Genomic DNA, 16,238 nt, shown 5'->3' with positions numbered 1-16,238 from the left:
GTGACGGTTCCTTGGAGAGCTGCCATATGACTGACACCCGTCACTGGATGATAAATGACTCCATTTTCTGCCTCTCTTGCCTTCTGCCACTCCAAGAGAGGGTCGTTTATCATAATCTCTGTCAGCGAGGGAAAGTAGCCCTGACAGTACAAGTCAGCAAACATTTAGCACACGGAACCATGCAACGCACGGAAATTATTATTGTCAGAATAATAATGGTTTAGCATAATTTATTACGGGTCCACCAAATAAGCAAGGGATAGATGTTATTAGACAGATGGATGGGTAAAGCTTGGCAGGCATCCACTCAGGATCAGGCAACGCTTGATAAGGGGAGGGGGGTAGAGCGGAGGGGAGGGAGGTGGAGGGGTTTACATCTTCCAAACCAATCACCGGGCTGGCAGTTCAATTACAAAGAAATAAAGGGACATTCATCATTCAATTAAGCACCTGTCAAGCTTCACAAAGAAGGAAACTTCTAACCTGGTACTCCTGGGAGAAGATGCTCAGCAGAGTGGACTGCGATTGACTGGAACAAAATAAAAGATGGACAAAGTTAATTACTGGAGTGCATGGGGGGAGACAAAAGGCTAGTCAACTTCAAAGGTAGGCCCCGCTGCCCTGTAATCTAAGAAAACATGAAAACAAGTACGCAAAAGTTGTTCCAGACAGACACCTCAGACAAAGGCTAAGTCAAGAAACAGGCATGCAGGGATGAAGGAAAAGCAGAGAAGAAGCAGGAAAGTTTACAAGAGATGAAGTAGGAAGAGAGAGTGTTGGTGAGGAATATGCAGCAGATATAGCAGCCTCATGTGTTGCCAGGATCTCCTTTCACTTTCCTGGCCCACAGAGCTGTATTAGTGGCATGTCCTGCTGGTAAAACACAAGAAGCAGGAGGGAGGGGGACTGAAAGGAAAACAGAGTACATTTCCTATTAATAATGGATGGAAATTCAGATCCATTAGCAGTTGGGAACATGCCGCTTAGCTCATTGGCAACATATTGAAATTCATTTTGTGAGCAGTCAGGGAAACCTCTTTGGTAGCTGTGTCTTATTAAAGGATAGGATGAAAAAAATTCTGGGAGGGGGATAGAGGGGACTTAACTCAATGTCAGTAGCAACATATGGGACTCCAACATTCCCACTGAAACTGATGGTCTTTGAAAATAGAAACTTTCTCTGCAGGAGGCTCCTTTTCCTTAGAGTCGGTCATTTCCAAAGCTTCATCCATCCACTACTCAACTCAGTGTCAAGCACCTGGCAATGAAGCTACATAGAAAACAGCTCTTCCAACAGGGATTTCCTCTCCGCCTGTATCTCATTTCTCTCTTTCACTTCTCAGCATGATGCATGGTTAACTCTTTACGCAGTAAAACAGAACATCAACAAAGCCATTCAAGGACAATTTAACTCCAGCCGGCAGTTCACAGGTTATCTCCGAGACATGGGACAGTTCGTACCTTTTTTTGTTTTGTTTATATCTCTATAGGTTGAACTCGATCGACATGTGTATTTTTTCAATCTGACTAACTATGTTACTATCTCCAAGTTCTCATGCAGATCGATAAATATGATTGTTACTGTTTCTGTTCAATTGTTCTCTGTGGATCTCTACCCCTCACCCCATTATTAAACAAAAATGAATTACTTCTGATGTATATAACTGACCCAAATTACAATTACAATAAATCTGTTTTGCAGTATGCCATATTAACATATTCTGATTTTCTCTGCATTAACTGAAATGATACTTCTTTTTTTTCTACAGGCAATACCATTTGCAAACAAAACACTACAGAAGCACATTCTTAGATTAATTATCTTGTAAGGCAAGTTTCATTCCTTACCAACACGTCTGACAAAATAAAAGGGTATTCAACATTACTCAGACCACATCAAAGGCTCACTTTCTCATTTTGCCAGACAGCAATTAAACACCCTTTGGGATCTTCTGTGTGGTCAAACAGATTGTATGATACACAGCAGTACAAAGATTATTATATATCTAGAAAAATAAATGAAAAAAAAATATCAATAATTACAGAGTTTTGCTATAGACTACTATGAATTACTTCTTACAGAGAGTAGAGATTTCGTGGGATCGTTTATGAGATTTATTTGCTAAACACTAACAAAGAGCAATGATGTGCTGTAACCCACAGCAATCAATTAGTATACAACTTACATTATTTGCCACTTTACCGTTATTCCTAAACTGCATACAATTGCTCCTTGCTACAGATTAAATTCATAAACTAAATATGTTAAGATGGCCATGCACATTTACACACGGAGGAGAATTTATAATCAAAATATAACAAAATATGAAGCTAACTAACCGCAACATTTTATCTCTGTTAAGCATCTTTTTTTAAGTGATCTTGTGACATATTCATGTTTGTGACTCACTGCATATGTTTTGCTACATTTCGCATAATTTCTCAACTGCGCAGTAATTGCACCCAGCATTTGCAACATTAAACACCTTCCAAACTGACGTACATTCTAGAAGTCCTCCTGAGTACTTCTTAAAGTATTGCAAAGATAATTATTTTGTCATCCAGGAAGTTCCCTGCAAGTTTGCGACAGTTTAGAGCCTGGGACAATTCAGAGACAATTCTCTTTATGAAGGTATTTACGAATGAAACATAAACTAGGATAATAAATCTGTCTCTATATGCACTAGAAATTTGGGATACAACAGTTTAAAAGTTGCACACAGTGCAACAAGATTGATAAACTCTCCCCACAGTGTCTTTACCTACCCAGCCCCATTGGATTTTCCTGGAGGTTATAAAGGCCTTTATTTACTTGATTAAGACGTGCAAAGCTATGACATGTTAAATGTGAAAATGTTTACATTTTAACACACACAAATATATATAGATGCCAGCATCATTGAACAACTGTGGCAATTTCCATAAACCCGTACAGTGATGGAATATGTTTTCATCCCTTTAGATTTTTTTCCACATTTTATAATATTACAAGTTGTATGTTTTTATGTTATTGACCTTTGCAAAACAGCCCATAATTTTGAAGTGGGAAAAAAAAACTATTTCCAGAAGGCCCCAAGTTTGTCAGAACATATCTATATATATGTAACACCATAAAGACCAAGTAACTATCAAAACAAGTCCATCCCCACCAACCAGAAACAAAATTCAAACCACAATCCACCTGCCTGAGCTCCTTCCTCTAACATGGGTGAAATGAATTTAAGGGAGGAGCTCAGGCTGGTGGATGTGATGTCTATCCTAAATAAAATTTACACAGAGTTCTTTTGGAGTGTGGTATTAATTTATTTTCTATGGGATCACCTGGCTGGTGAGGACAGACTTGCAATCATTTCGGCACCCGCAATGAAGAGAAGTACAGACCTGGAGCAGAGTATCTGGCTTTGCAAACTGTGCCCAGCAATGCAAGGAGCGGCACTGATGTGATGAAGTCAAGATAGAGAAGTTGAACCCCTTTTTTACAGGCTAGAGGCTCCATGGTCAAGTGGAGGCTGGGGTACATTTAATTATTACCATAGGTAATTTGTACCTTGTGATGCTTGCATTTCAGCATTATTTTGTTACTTGGCCAATGCAAGTTCAATTTCAAAATATATTGTTTTTAAATGAGGAGCTGCCGATATCACTAAACACAACCAAATTGAAGGAAATCAGTGAAACAAATTTTGAGTTATTATAAAATTATTACCTTAGAGCACATTCTGTATAATTTTGGCAATGCTGTGCCATATTTCAACTATTAAATTGAATATGCAGATTTGTAGATCTTCTGTCCAGAAGCTCAATTTGTTTCACTGTCTGACTCCTTTTTAGCAGCTCGTGACCTGAGAGGCATATTTGCTTAGAAGGAACAGTAAGGCACACTCAGTGTATCACCACTGGACAAGAAGTATAACTTGCATACAGTATGTAAAAGAAAATATACCTGTTCCCATGTTTGCAGCCACCCTTCTACAACATTCTGTTAAATAGCTGCACAGCATACTTGCAGAATCCTTAACAGCAAGCTGATATTTTTTGCAGATAAAACATACTAAATGGCCACACAAAAGTTAAAATCCCTTTGCATTCAGCTGGCAGTAATGCTCTGTTCACATCTTTGCCTTAAGTGGATCGCGAAAATGGTGTGTTGTAAACACACTGGGGGGAATTTACCAAAACTGGAGCAGACAAAATTGGAAAAAATTTGGACTGCGATCAATCAGCGTGTCTCTCTCATTTTCAAATCTTACCTGAGCAAACTGAAGAGAGATGCTGATTGGTTGCCATGTGCAACTGCTCTAGATTCCGTCTGCTCCAGTTTTGATAAATTCCCCCCATTGTGCTTTTTACATGTGTGGCCACTGAACTCTATATAGCACATTTTTTTCTAAAAATCACATCAAGGGTGCAGCAAGCAGGACTTTTTTTCAACACACCTAAAGCATGCATATAAAACAGAGCATGGGTAGCATAGGAATACCTTAAAAGGTTTGTTTTTACAAAGAAAAATGTTTCAGTTTTGCTATATTTACACCATGGTTAGAATATGCCGTGCAATTGCTGAAAGCAGAACAAATACTCACATGCGCCACTATAAACATATAGCACAATTTAACACGGCACTAAAACACAATAAAAAATAATGCCAACAACCTCCTGCCAAGTGAATCCTCAAACACAACCATGCCAAACCTGTGTTCGGAGGGCATTATGATTTTATAACTGTACTAGTTCATTAGAGTATTTTAAATAGATTCCTGTTGGGGCTGTATGCTAAATCAAATAGGGGAACATATAAATTATATCTAAGTTTATTATTTACAACCAATTAATTATTTTTTTAAAGCCAGGTGGCTTTCATTAAGTTAATTACTGCTAATGACATGTGCCTCATGCTGTTTTAGTATTTAGCATAACCATGTGTCAAATGTGCGTAGGAGTGCAGAACTGTCTTCTTGGGGGCATAAGTGCTCCGTCAAGCTTGGTGTGGGACAGGCATCAAAAGGAGCAGCAGAGCGTGGAAATGTATTGAGATAAATATGTATGGTGGTTGGCCAGTGGGAGACTTGCAAGTGAAACCAGCTGAACAGGATATCCCCTTTTGTTACCCAACTGTACTAAAAATATTAACTGAGAGGTGCCAGTGCATATGTTAATGTAACAGGCCAATGTAGATCAACGTTTTAGTGGCAAAGATATGACACGTCCTACAGAAAATGAAGGCGATTTAATGAATAGTGCTACAGTCTATTTCAGCATGATTAATGATCACTACTGAGCCAAACAGAATAAATATCATCTCATATGGGAGTCATAAGAAGGAAGGGTTAGCTAAAAGGGACAACTATTCTGGACTGAAAGCACAATTTGGCAAAGTGGATTATGTAAACTGAAAAAAAAAGTGTATGCCGTCAAGAACCCGCCACTGTGTAGTGTTTTTTTTATCAATTGTAAACACTATTTTTACATCAAGGCATAAGACAATTCAATTGACCTTTGAGTGGAAGTTGAAAGAAACGTACATAAAGGAAGAAACCTTTTTGGTTTTAGATAGGGCCCTCCTTATCATCTTGTCTTGACTTGTAATGTAAATGTAATGTCTTCTTTATATTGTAAAGCACTGTGCAAACTGTTGGCGCTATATAAATCCTGTATAATAATAATAGGATGTGTCTTTTCTTTGCTGGGAAGATTAACTTGATCTTTTGGTCCCGGTGACCATTGTCTCTGGTAGAGAATGTGACGGTAATTCCAAAATCTTTACGATGTTATAGAACAGGAGTTCAGTAGAAATCTTCCAATGAGTAAATCTATTCTGGTGATAACTGGCTAAAATAAATTAATAACCCCCTTGCTTTAGATCTACTGTTACTGTTGTATCTCTGGGACAGTTAAGGGAAGTCTTCCCAGCGAAATATGGGTAGAAAAATATAATCTGATAGGGGTTGAAATCCTTCCCTAGTATATGTAAAATAAAAATAAAAAAAGTTTTGGATTTACACACACTTTAAGTAATTTGAACTCCTGAAAAGGGCAAACATATTATTTAATTATAGAGCCAACATTTTTCAACAGAGCTGTACAAAATGCACACGCCCTTCCTGTCAGTCCCTGGCCCCCAAAATATACTGATCTGTTCTACAACACACAAACGCAACAGGGCCAATTTTGGTAACATGAATGTACCTGAATGTTTTTGGATTGTGAAAGACAGCCAGAACATTAACAGGAATCCGTGTTGAGTATAAGGAGACTAAAAAACTGCAAACAAGTTAAAGCCCCAGGTGGCAATCAAACACAGGCCCTAAAAGAGCTACAAGGCAAGGGTGCTGACCACCTAAACACCATAATGTTCAAAAACATCTGCAGTTGTTCAATATTTTAATTTGTGAAAAACAGATAAATGATGTTTATAGTGTATGTAGTTATTAATTGTGCTGACTCTATTGTTCCCCCAAGAGAAGGCCACCTCATCAGCTAGCTGTTCTCTCATTCCTGCTCTATTTTCACCATTTGGTGATGTCAATAGAATGATCCTTTAAAAGTAATGTTTTCTGGCTAGATCAGTGCAACTAACGTCTATGGCTAACTTGTAAAGACACAGTCAAAACTGGGATTATGCAACAATTTGAATATTGAGTCTTTTTTATAATTATTAGTATGAAGAGTCTGAGCTAAAGGTCAACTGAAGTGTGATAGTTTCTGCGCTCACCTATCTGACCTGGTGACAAATAATTTTTTTCTCCCAGCATGTAATTGTGCATAACAATATTAAAAAAGCAGATAAGAAAAAGGTAAACATCTAAGGAACTCTGTTATGTTACAATGTAATGCACAATTGGAAATTAGGAATACCATTAAAAAGGCAGTAATATTCAAAGCTTGGGTAACTTTTTATTTTTTACTCTAAAAGTACAGCTTAAAGTAGAATTAAACTCTATTTTTTTGCATTTATCTACTGCTAGGAAGCATGCACGCAGACAGACACGGTGGGGCACAAAAGACACAGCAGTCAGCGCTGGCTCAGAAACCGGCACCAGCGCTGGAGAGACGCCTGAAAACAAGTGGAAGGAAGATGGTGATCGGATCAACAGGCATCATTTAAGGTACCGTATTTTTCGCTCCATAAGACGCACTTTTTTTCCCCCAAAAGGAGGAGAAAAATGTGCCTGCGTCTTATGGAGCGAATACCTATCGCCCGACACCCGGGACATGCAGTTTCGGGCGCCGGGCGAGTAGTTTCTTTTTGTACATTCAGCCCTGCTCCTGACAAGCAGAGCTGAATGTACAGTGGGAGCTGCTGTTCGTTTAATACAAGCAATCTAAGTAGATCCCTTGTATTAAATCGAGCGGCGGCGGCATCGGCGATAGTGTCCGCCCCCCGACGAGGTTTTCTGGGTCCCCCGTTCCTCTGCGGGACTGTGACCCGTCACGATCCCCCATAGGAGCTCACCATAGAGCCCATTGAGCAGACGAAGAACGACGTTCTTCGTCTGCTCTGTGTGATTACTGAGACAGCGCCACCTGTCTCAGCAGTCACTAACTGCAGCTTCCGTGACAGAATTTCTGTCATAGAATTTCTGTCACAGAAGCCATGCGTCCTATCGTCCGGAGCGTCTTATAGATCGCAAAATACGGTAAGTCCTTAAAGTAGCATGGGGGAGGGGGGATTGTGACTTTAATGTCACTAACTCAAAAACAGAAATATAATCTAATGCAATTTACCAGTCCTTAGGTGTGGTGGCTGCATTCATTTTCATTTTATAGGACAGGAACATTTTCATCAATTACAAAATAAACTGATGATTTGCAGAATTGCAGCGTCCTTGTCACTTCTTGTGAGTTAAACTGGAGGCAAAAGACAATGTTATCTTTCTTGTGTAAACTAATAATCCCATTATGCCCATGTAATGGAGATGATCAAAGACAGATATATTTTAAGTTCAGCCTGGCTTCTTCCAAAGATACAGTAGAGGACCGAGTGTGCCACCCACGGACAGGAAGTGTGTTATTTGCAGGATCATAGCATATAAAGAAGCAAGAAAAAGTGTGGGAACGATCACAAGCCTTTAGTGACATCTGATCTTGAAATGCTTCAGGATCAGCATGTAAGTGTCAGTGTCACTAAGGTTATTATTGGCAGTTCCTAATAAGCAAAAATTAATTAATTTAAATCATCTAGCTGTCATAGTAAGATCCATTCACAATGGCTGCTTGATAAATGTAAAAACATAAAACAAAAGTGTAACAAATGTGAACAAATAGTGTAAAAAAAAATGTATTTATATATTTCAGGCAGGTGTGAAAAAATGTCGTAAAGTAAGAATGCTTTCAGAGCTAAAAGTGTTAGTTTATTTTTATCAATTACCAAAATGGAAAGTAAATGAACAGAAGAGAAATCCAAATCAAATCAATATTTGGTGTGACAACCCTTTGCCTTCAAAACAGCATCAATTCTCTAGGTACACTTGCACACAGTTTTTGAAAGAACTCAGCAGGTATGTTGTTCCAAACATCTTGGGAGAACTAACCACAGATCTTCTGTGGATGTAGGCTGCCCCAAATCCTTCTGTCTCTTCATCTAATCCCAGACAGACTCCATGATGTTGAGATCAGGGCTTTGTGAGGGCCAAACCATCACTCCCAGGACTCCTTGTTTTTCTTTACACTGAAGATTGTTCTTAATGACATTGGCTGCATGTTTGGGGTCGTTGTCCTGCTGCAGAATAAAATATTTTTTTTCATTTAACTACCCTCGTGACGGCAATGTTCAAAGTATGTCGCTGTCACTTTGCCTTTGCCTGCATGGTGACCACTATTAGCTTTCAGAGAAAAAAAAATGTTAGCTTTTAGTTTTAGGCTGAGAAGTACAGAAAAATGTGAGGTGTTTCCAAATAAAGGACAAATAAATTAATTTATTTTAATGCATTTTTTTAGCTGTACTATTTTTCCAAAAAAAAAAAAAAACTGGGGACAAAGTGTGTATGGGGGGGTTTACGGTTTTTAAAATATTTTATTAGTCCTAAGTGAGGCGTTAGGCACTCATATGTGATATAAATATATAGCACTCTCTGTCTTCTAAAAAAAAAAACAATAGCTAATAAGTGTGGGTGCACTTAGTAAGAAAGCATATTACTGCCGTGGAAGAATCACACAGAACATTTTTTAAAAAGTGCGTCAGTCATTAATGAATAGAAACTAAAAAAAAAAAACCTCATAAGTGTTATAAGCTAGCATTTTACTGATCATTACCCAGGAATTTTTTGCCCAGAAAAAAAACCTGGGTATACAAGTTATTTATTATGGCTGTGTGCTTCTAGTCTAAAGGTGTCCATACACCTGACTATTATCGTACGATAATCGCGGGTGGTCCCGCGATCCTACAATAATTGTAAGGTTGATGGGCAGCGTGCGACTGCATTTACTGTACGGTCATACGATTTTCGTAGAACGGGCACGCTAGAAAACCCGTAGAAAATTGCACGATTTTCGGCGGGTTTTTAGCGCGATCGCAAGACGAAAGGCTCACGGCCCTCGGTGCGCAAGTGCACACTGCCCGCTCACCTTTGCAATCATCTGTAAGCCCTCCCCTCAGCGGGGAGGACTCGCGATGATCGCAAGTACGATCTGCCTGTCCAACGAAAGACGTGCAATGGTTGTAAGGTGTTTGGCCACCTTAAGGGGCATTCATAAAACTGATTCTGATTTGTGATTGGAGGTTCCACTTAAATTTAACAGCAACTTTAAAAACCTTTTTGGCATGTAAGTTTGTACATAAATGTATATACATAATTTTAAACAAAAACTGATGCCAATTACAGGCCTCTCTCATCTTTTTAAGTGGGAGAACTTGCACAATTGGTGGCTGACTAAATACTTTTTTGCCCCACTGTATATATATATATCAAATACATATAAAAAAAACAAGATAAAATAAAGTATAAAAAAAATTACTTCTAAAATAATGAACCATGAAAGGGTATTTGAATTTGGTATTTTGCATAACCTAAGGAAGAAATACCTAAAAGGGATTTTTAAAAAAAGGTGCCGACTGACAGCAGTTGTAATAAAGCTAATGATAATGTTTAACTCGATACTGACAGAAAATTACATGATGGCGTTTACTTTTAGCGCCTCATTTAAATCTCGAGGTGATAATGTTGATAATGTTTAATATGTCTTGGCACACTGTGATCTTCGCAGGTGTCTTCTATATTTCTCCTGTGTTCACCTATTCTAGTCCCGAGTGTTTTTCTTTTTTTTTATCTTCCTACGTAAAGTAAACCACAGGAGCATTTTAACCCATATACTATATAAAAAGTAGAACAAGAATACATTTGTTAGCTGCTCACAGAAAGAAGTCTGGTCATACATCGCAAGCGTCTCTGAAATATGTACAGTATTAAATTGCACAGGTACACATTGTCCTGCCGAGGATACCCTTCACTCTGACATGTTTCACCCAAAAATGGACTTAGTAATTGCTGATGCTGGAGTAAGATGGGCTGCTGTGAAGGAGCGGTGATACTGGGCTATGGAAGGTGATACATTTATTAATTTTTATATTGGGACTTCCGGTTCCGGCGCCTGATGTAGCGGACGCAGAGTGCAGAGCTCCCGCATGGCCAGGGCAAAACTACATATAAAACCTAACTTCAGCAGCCTACTCCAGCCCATATACACGGCAAACACTTGTCCGATCCATAGAAGCATGGATAAGTTCTTGGCGAAGCGGCACACTGGCCCACGTGGCAAGGGTACCCCGGTACGAAGTAGGAGGCCGCAGAGCCAGACCAAGATGGTCGCGACTCCCGAATCACGCGATTTCAGTGCCTCATCGGACTACGAGCTGCCCGCAATGTCTGACCATAGCCTGATCGCCGCTGAAGTAGCCAGACTGCAACGGCCAACTATCCAAGATGCGGTGAATAAAGCAGTCTCCAGGGGCATACAGTCCCTACGTCAAGACCTTCTGAACCAGGCCCAGAGAATCTCGAAGGCGGAAGCACGCATAGTGACCCTGGAGGAAGGAGCGGACGCTTCGGCCTCCCAGGTACGGGGGAACACCAAAGAGGTACAATTTTTATTAGATCGGGTTGAGGACCTCGAGAACCGCTCACGTCGCAATAACGTGCGGATCGTGGGCCTCCCCGAAACTTACCGCCCATCATCGCTGCCGAGTATTTGCGCCATCAACATTCCGGATCTTTTGGGCCTAGGCCTAGGGTGCAAGGTGGAACGTGCTCACCGAGTAGGCCCTCCCAATCCCGACAGGAAAGGCCCGCGACCGGTCATAGCCCGGTTTCTGGACTATACAGACCGCATGGCGATCTTGCAGGCTTTTCGCGCCAAAAGAGAGCTCTATCTGGATGGCCACCGACTTCTAATCGTCGCGGACTACTCGATGGAGGTCACTAAGAAACGCAAGGCGTTTGGTAAAGTTTGTTCACTCCTGTACCAGAAGAAAATTAGATTCACCCTAGCCTACCCAGCAATACTTCGTTTCCAAGCGGAAGATGGATCCTCTTGTGCATATCCAGACCCGGAGGAAGCGCTCAAATGTGTGGAGCAGATGCTATCCTTGGAGTAGCCTAGGGCGACCGGCCGGTCTCCCCTTCCTCAGCGCCCGATCACCCCAGCTAGAAAAGCTTCAGTGCGTTTGCCAATGACACCCACAGATTCGCCTTAGACTCGGGTGATATCACCCTCATATCGGGTTTACCGTCAGGTATGTTGAACTTTCCTTTGTTTATGGGGAGGCCGTGAGCGGATTTACCCGAAAGGCTGAATGGGGAACTCCTCACGCTTCATATATCCTATACCCCCAGGGACTTATCGGACCCACTGGTCACAATAACAAGAAACAGATGGAGGTCACGAACAATTCTGGGACCCCATTTTTCAGAGACCCACGCTAACAGGAACAAACCTTTTTCCCACCTATCCAAAGACTGCATAGGGGGCTCATTTACCTGATCACTTACTCCCGGGGTCCGTCCAACACAATGCAGATGGCACCTTCTTGATTGCTAACCTGGGTATCGCCTGCGTGTCCGTGCTATGTCATACAGCTGGTCTCCAAGGCTATACTTTAATGCAATATTTGTACTGAGGCTCATACTAATAGTGGGTTCTGATCAGAGAGATATGCTGCCTATAGTAGCGACTGTCAATCCAGCAGCAATTTTTCCTCCATATAAGATTTTATTGTCTAGTGTTTTCTTCTACCTAGTCTACATTATAACATGAGAGTGGTCTCCTGGAATATAAATGGTTTACGCTCCCCGGCGAAACGTATGATGGTTCTCCGCCACCTAAAAAAAAATGAAATCAGACATAGTGTTATTACAGGAAACGCACCTGCCCCTGAAGGATATTGACAGGATGCGCAAATTATGGGTGGGCGAGGTCATAAGCTCACCAGCAGTGGGCAGGAGGGCAGGAGTAGCGATATTATTTAACAAATCCTTTAATTACAAGGTGGTACATGTAGAGGCTGATCAAGAGGGTCGCAGACTGCTCGTTAAGATCAGGGTGAACGATAAACTATATTCACTCTATAATGTTTATTCTCTAAATTCCCCTACTGTCACTTATTTCCAGGAGACCACCTCGTTGATACAGGATGACAACCCACATAAGATCCTAGGGGGCGATTTCAATTCTTTCATGGTTCTTCAGGAAGATAGGTCTGTTAAAACACGGCACGACGCTGGCTCAGGTACTTCTTCCCCCACACCTCTCCATGATATGGTCACCACCGCTGACCTCATAGATGTATGGGGGGTGCGTCATCCCCTAGAACAGGAGTACACACACTTCTCATCTGTCCACAATTCCTTTGCCAGGTTGGACTACTTCCTGGCAACGGCAAGTGTGGACGCATTGATTACAGACACCGCTCTAACTCCCATTGTCATTGCGGATCATGCTCCGATCTTGATCCAGATTCAGCCTTCCCTCCCGACTGGCAACTCATATGTCTGGCGTTTTCCCTCGCATTTATATGCAGACACTTCTTTTAAGGCAATGCTGACACAGGCTTGGCAGGAATATGATTCATTTAACAGTGATCATATGGATACACCGAATCTTTTCTGGGAAATGGCCAAAGCGGTCTTGAGAGGGAGAATCAAGTCATACGTCGCTGCTAAAAAGAGAAAAGCTAGGGCCCAGTTCCTTAGAGAAAGTACAACATTACGCCACGCCCAACTTGAATATTCTTTAAAAGATTCGGCAGACCATAGAGCGACATGGATGAAGGCAAAGCTGGACTTTGAATGGTGTAGTAATCAGCAACACCTATATTACCATAATCACTCCAAACTAGCCTTCCATAAATTTGGTAATAAATCAGGCAAAATGATGGCGAACTTAGTCAGACAACGTACTACTAACTCGCACATCTCGTCCATGCGAACAGAGAAGGGGGCCTATACATCCGATTCCAAGCAGATTAATCAAATTTTCGAACAATTCTACAGTAATTTGTACTCGGCAGCTCCTGTGGACATGGAACAGGGGGAGCACTTTTTAAGATTAATCTCCCTGCCTAAGGTAAACAGTGAAGATCTAGCCCAGTTGAATGAGGACATTACTGTGGAGGAGATATATGCAGACACCAAGATGCTATCGAAAATTATAGCTGATAGGTTGGCTAGGCTCTTGCCGCATCTAATATCCCCGGCCCAGGTAGGATTTATTAAGGGCCGTTCAGCGGTATCAAACATTCGCAAATTACTGTCTGTCTTGGAATATGCCAAGATCCACCCGACCTCTTCTCTAGCGCTTATATCCATAGATGCGGAAAAAGCTTTTGATAGCATCCAATTCCCCTGGCTATACAGAGTAATGGAGGAGATGGGGCTATCGGGCCGATTCAAGTCCTTTTTGGCAGCGATGTATGACTCTCCTTCGGCTACAATTTGTACTCCAGGTCATATTTCAAACCGCTTTCTGTTGCTACGAGGTACCAGGGAGGGGTGTCCACTGTCACCGCTGTTATTCAATCTAGCATTGGAACCGTTATCACTATTTTTTCAAGGAACGCCAGACATTTGCGGTGTCCCATTCATAAACAGCCAAATAAAAATCATGCTGTTCGCAGATGATATGGTATTATTTTCAAACAATCCCATACGGGATCTACCCTTCATTCGAGCCACTTTTGCTCGATAGACATTTTCAGGCCTGACCATTAATGCTTCAAAATCAAATGTCCTCACCTTAACCTCTCCAGCATCCAAATCACTAAGCTCCTCCAGCATATTTAATTTGGCTAAAGGGTCGATAGAGTACTTGGGCCTTCGTGTAGGTAGAACCACCTCATCGTTATACACGTTAAATTATCCCCCCCTTTTTGACAAAATTAAACATGAATTGGCGGTATGAGGGAATCTTCCTCTCTCGCTCTTTGGCAGAATACACATGGTAAACATTTTTATATTGGCAGCCGATACCGATTGTTGTGGTTTCCCTGATACATGAGAGGGATTTAATCAATTAACTTACATTATTTTTATTATAATACATGATTTATATAGCAGTTTACAAGATACAGGGAGACAGTATAGTTACAAAACAATTCAAGAGGGTTAGGAGGGTCCTGCTCATGAGAGCTTACAATCTGAAAGGGAGGGTCAAGTAATACAAAAGGTAATAGCTGCGAGGGGATAAGTTCATGGAGAAAGTAAATGTTCACTTTTTAGGTAGTGGCTGGATAGGCTTCCCTGAAGACATGAGTTTTTGGGGGTTGCCTAATTGCAGACAGAGTAGAAGATAGCTGGACAGGTTGGGGTAGGGGGTTCCAGAGCATAAGTGAGGCTTTGCAGAAGTCCAGTAGGCTAGCATGGGAAGAGCAAGAGATCTTGGAAGGAGCAAAGAGGACGGTTTGAGTGATATTTTGAGAATAGGTTGGTGATGTAGCTGGGGGCAGGGTTGTGAATGGCTTTTTATATTGCTGTTAGTATTCTAAATTTTATTTGTTGGGTGAACGGAAGCCAGGGGAGGGACTGGCAGAGATGGGTGACAGACACCGAATGGTTGGTAAGGTGGATGGGTCTGGCGGCAGCACTCACGATAGACTAAAAGCGTGGGGTAGTCTGTGCATTAGTAGGCCAACAAGGATGGAGTTGCAGAAGTCAAGGGGAGAAATAGCAAAGGAGTGAATGAGTATCTTGGAAGTGTCACTAGTTAAGAGGGGGGCATATTTTTGGTATGGAGGTTAAGGCGTTCCAATACGAATAGAGATGGGATGCGGGTCAAAAAGGAAAGCTCTGAGTCCAGGCTTACACCTAGCACCCTTGCACAATGCGAGGCAAATATACTGTATATACTATCTATCTTTAATAATAAAAAAAAGACTATTCCCAATTGTGCAAATATACAAGGATTTGTGCATATACATTTGTGAAAAAAAGCATGTACAGTAATTGCAATGCAACTTCCAAGTAATTTTCTCTCCCAGCATAAATATCAACAAGTGTCCAAAAATAGTCCTTGATGCAGTACATTCATGTGCTTTTTAACCCCTTAGTGACAGAGGCCTTTTTTTTTTTACCCATGTTATAATCCACATTTTAGGCCTGAAATTTACATCAAACCCCTAGTATATTTCCTGAAAGCCAAGATCCTGTAGAATAAAATGATGGAAGTTGCAAATTTTTATGTTGCACGATATTAGCACAACATATTATCAAACCCCAGAATTTAGTGAAAATTGCCCATAAATGCCAAAAACAAAATTAAATACCCATTTTTTTATAAAATATAAAAGATGAGATTACAACAAGTAAATGGATACCCAACATGTCTGGGTTAAAAATTGTGTGCGTTCGTGAAACTGCAACAAAATTCAGTTCCCCAAAAAGTCCATAGTTGACTCCCCCACAGGTCATCAATTTAGAGATACACGTAAATATTGGGCTTAGAATTATTGCTCTCACTCCCGCATGTGCGGCGATACCCAACATGTGTAGCGCGATTGTCATTTTCATACGACACCTGTTTACGGGACGATGCGCGTGCTCGCCGGGGCGGGGGGACTTTACATTTTTTTATTATTATTTTTACATTTATTTTAAATTAATTTTAAAAACTGTTTTTTTAAAGTTTACTTTAATTGCTATCACATAGCGCTGGCGGATCGGAGCGGGGAATCCAGCTCCTCCCCTGTCACGGCAGAGAGCGGTGACAGGATCGAGAGGCGAGCGAACGCCGGTATCTGTTCGCTCACCTCC

At 41.0% G+C, this 16,238-nt stretch overlaps 1 protein-coding gene across 1 annotated transcript in view; it reads right to left on the bottom strand.

Annotated features, from left to right (window-relative positions):
- Positions 1 to 16,238, bottom strand: part of CUNH15orf41 (chromosome unknown C15orf41 homolog) — a 307,340-nt gene that overhangs the window by 232,936 nt on the left and 58,166 nt on the right. The window contains exon 3 of the mRNA XM_018562822.1: positions 484 to 529. Coding sequence (XP_018418324.1) covers positions 484 to 529 — 46 coding nt within the window. The remainder of the gene's footprint in view (positions 1 to 483; positions 530 to 16,238) is intronic.

Source organism: Nanorana parkeri, unplaced genomic scaffold (assembly GCF_000935625.1).
Source record: "Nanorana parkeri isolate BGI_ZX_2015 unplaced genomic scaffold, ASM93562v1 scaffold602, whole genome shotgun sequence".
NCBI classification, from domain to species: Eukaryota; Metazoa; Chordata; class Amphibia; order Anura; family Dicroglossidae; genus Nanorana; species Nanorana parkeri.
Note: the sequence above shows the minus strand (reverse complement) of the source record. Positions and strands in the feature narration are given on the sequence as shown.